The sequence below is a fragment of the Phycomyces blakesleeanus genome, assembly GCF_001638985.1.
Source record: "Phycomyces blakesleeanus NRRL 1555(-) unplaced genomic scaffold PHYBLscaffold_62, whole genome shotgun sequence".
Classification (NCBI taxonomy): Eukaryota; Fungi; Mucoromycota; class Mucoromycetes; order Mucorales; family Phycomycetaceae; genus Phycomyces; species Phycomyces blakesleeanus.
In genome coordinates, this window is record NW_017265197.1 from 5,758 (window position 1) to 8,088 (window position 2,331).

Here is a 2,331-nt window from a genome sequence, read left to right on the forward strand (position 1 = left end):
CAAGATAAAAACAATCATGATTGCTTGAATACTCCTTCGAATAAGTTTATTCAGGTTCAAGGTTCAAGGTGCATACACATAAACCATTTGTAAAAATTCTTATTCCATTCACGTAAACTGATTAAGAGTTTAGATTTTATTCTATAAAGAGTATATAGCTGAGATTTACTAATTATCTAATATTAATATATCATTTCTCAAAAGCACTATTGATAGTTTCCTTTTTTTTTTGTCGGTGCTGTTTATTGATTAATCCGCCAGATTTTACCGTACGGCTATTTAAAATAAATTATGCAGTTTTTCGTATACACACACTGAGGTACACTGAGGTATTCGGGATTATTATTGAGCTAGTATCTCAATATAGGAAAAAGTAGATGTTTTGAAAGCTTTGTTTATTAAAGCGAGTCAGAGTAATATTACTTATATTTGATACTATTAAAATCCATGTAAATCAAAACCCTGTTGTGTAATGGTTGGTTTGCACTGTTCGAGTGTGTAGTGTACGTGTGCCTGGTGTGTAACAGCTCCGGAGATTGTTAACTTGTCAGGTTCATCAGCAAGAGGTAACCAGTGTTTGGTCGTCGAGTATGCACTTCACTCAATTGCGGTGTGTATACTACAGTGTCAAATAGTGCAGATGCATGGTGGTAGAGGGTGATTTGGAATGAGAGGGTATTGAGGATAGTTCGATACCATATATTATCAGATGAGTGAGGGATAGGAAATGACCAAAAGGTGCACCATTGTCGTGGGGTGAGTGGCAAAGAAGCAAGTAGAGCTTTGAATGGGTTGCGGCATATAGCACAAAAACTATGGGTACCAAGAGTACTAAATAGGGCATATTTTGGATTAAGAGCAGCAACAAATAAAGAACAGGTGAAAGCCAGTGGTTTTGTGGGCAAGTAGAGAGAGGGATGTTAAAGGGGGGATAAGGGTGGCTCTTTCAGTAGAAAAATAGCAAAACAGTTTGGAAATGAGGTATGGAGATGAATTCCTTTCGTTGGGTGATCGAGGACGGACGGCCTCTAACTCTTCATCATATATAAACGTATCAGACGCTAAAATCCTCCGCCAACTTGTTGTAGTACGTCCAGAAGGATCACAAAAATAAAGTAGCCAACAGTGACAAAAGAGAAGTTGCGCGGAATGGGCTTCATTGTGGACAGAACAAAAAATGATGGTGTCGCAGACGTGGAAACAACAAAGGTGGTCGAATATCGCCGTGTGTTTGGGCAGGATGAAGACTGTGTTGTATCCGTGGAGTGAAAAAGGAGCAACACGCTGGTGGATATATAGAGGGCTTTAACCATCGCTTGGTAAAGACTTTTTGTTGGAATTTGGAATTGAGGATTTAATATACCCAATTCGTCTTGTGTCCAAGGAAAACAGAGAGAGGCTAGACTAGCCATGGGTAAAATTTTCTGGTGAAGGAACTGACGCATAATAGACCCAAGTTTATCAAAGAACTTGATATGAGCAATAGTGACATGAAGAACACGCCGCATGTGAGAGAGACTCAGTGTGATAAGAAATGTGGAACGACCAAGTAGTAATAGTGAGGACTGTGAGTAAATATGACATGCAGATTCAACAAATTGCATGAGTGACTAATAGAACTAGTCTCGTTAAGCTAGAAACAAGATTAAAGGAGACGCTAAGTATGCCAGGACAGATCGTGAAGTGCGATAATGTCATGCAGTAATAGACTTGTCTGGAGAAGAGTTTGCGATTTGGTTGATGAGGCACCAGATAACGAAAAGGCCTGTATCTTATGTAAGTTTGTTTGTACATGAGAGGCCCGAGAGTATGCGTCCAAGTGTTGGTATATAATAAAAAAAAACTGCAAGAATGTGAAGAAAAACCAAGAAATCATCAGAGTGGGCTAGTATTTTAACAGGTGGTGGTGTAGAGTTGTCAAAAGCGTCAATGTAGATACATGATCCATAAAACGAAGTGCCATGGATCAATCGTCAGGGCAAGGGGTCAAAGGCGAGATGGAAGAGTGACAATGGATCTTCTTGGCAAAGTCCCTGTTGTTGCTCTATAGAAGGTGAAATAAATGCATTGTCATTAACAGATACGTCAGTAGAGAAGAAAAGTTTGGAAATACAGTGGACAATGATACCAGGAAAGCAAAATCGTTCCAAAGCTCGCTTGAGATATTAAGGATGTACACTATCGTACGCTTTTGCCTGGTCAAGCAACAAACCAACGGAGTCAATGGAGGAGAGTTGTGTCTGTTCCATAGCTATGCGGCTCATAAGCCCATTATTGGTAATTAACTGCCTTTTAAAAAGGCCAGTCTGGTATTGCTTAACCAGTGACTTG

At 39.6% G+C, this 2,331-nt stretch overlaps 1 protein-coding gene across 1 annotated transcript; it reads right to left on the reverse strand.

Moving 5' to 3' along the window:
- Positions 1 to 539: 539 nt before the first annotated feature.
- On the reverse strand, positions 540 to 1,604 carry PHYBLDRAFT_153817 (hypothetical protein; the record flags this gene model as incomplete). Its single annotated transcript, XM_018433267.1, has 3 exons — positions 540 to 831; positions 968 to 1,032; positions 1,092 to 1,604. The coding sequence occupies 3 exons, from the start codon at positions 1,602 to 1,604 to the stop codon at positions 540 to 542; spliced, it is 870 nt and encodes a 289-aa protein (XP_018283120.1).
- Positions 1,605 to 2,331: the final 727 nt, after the last annotated feature.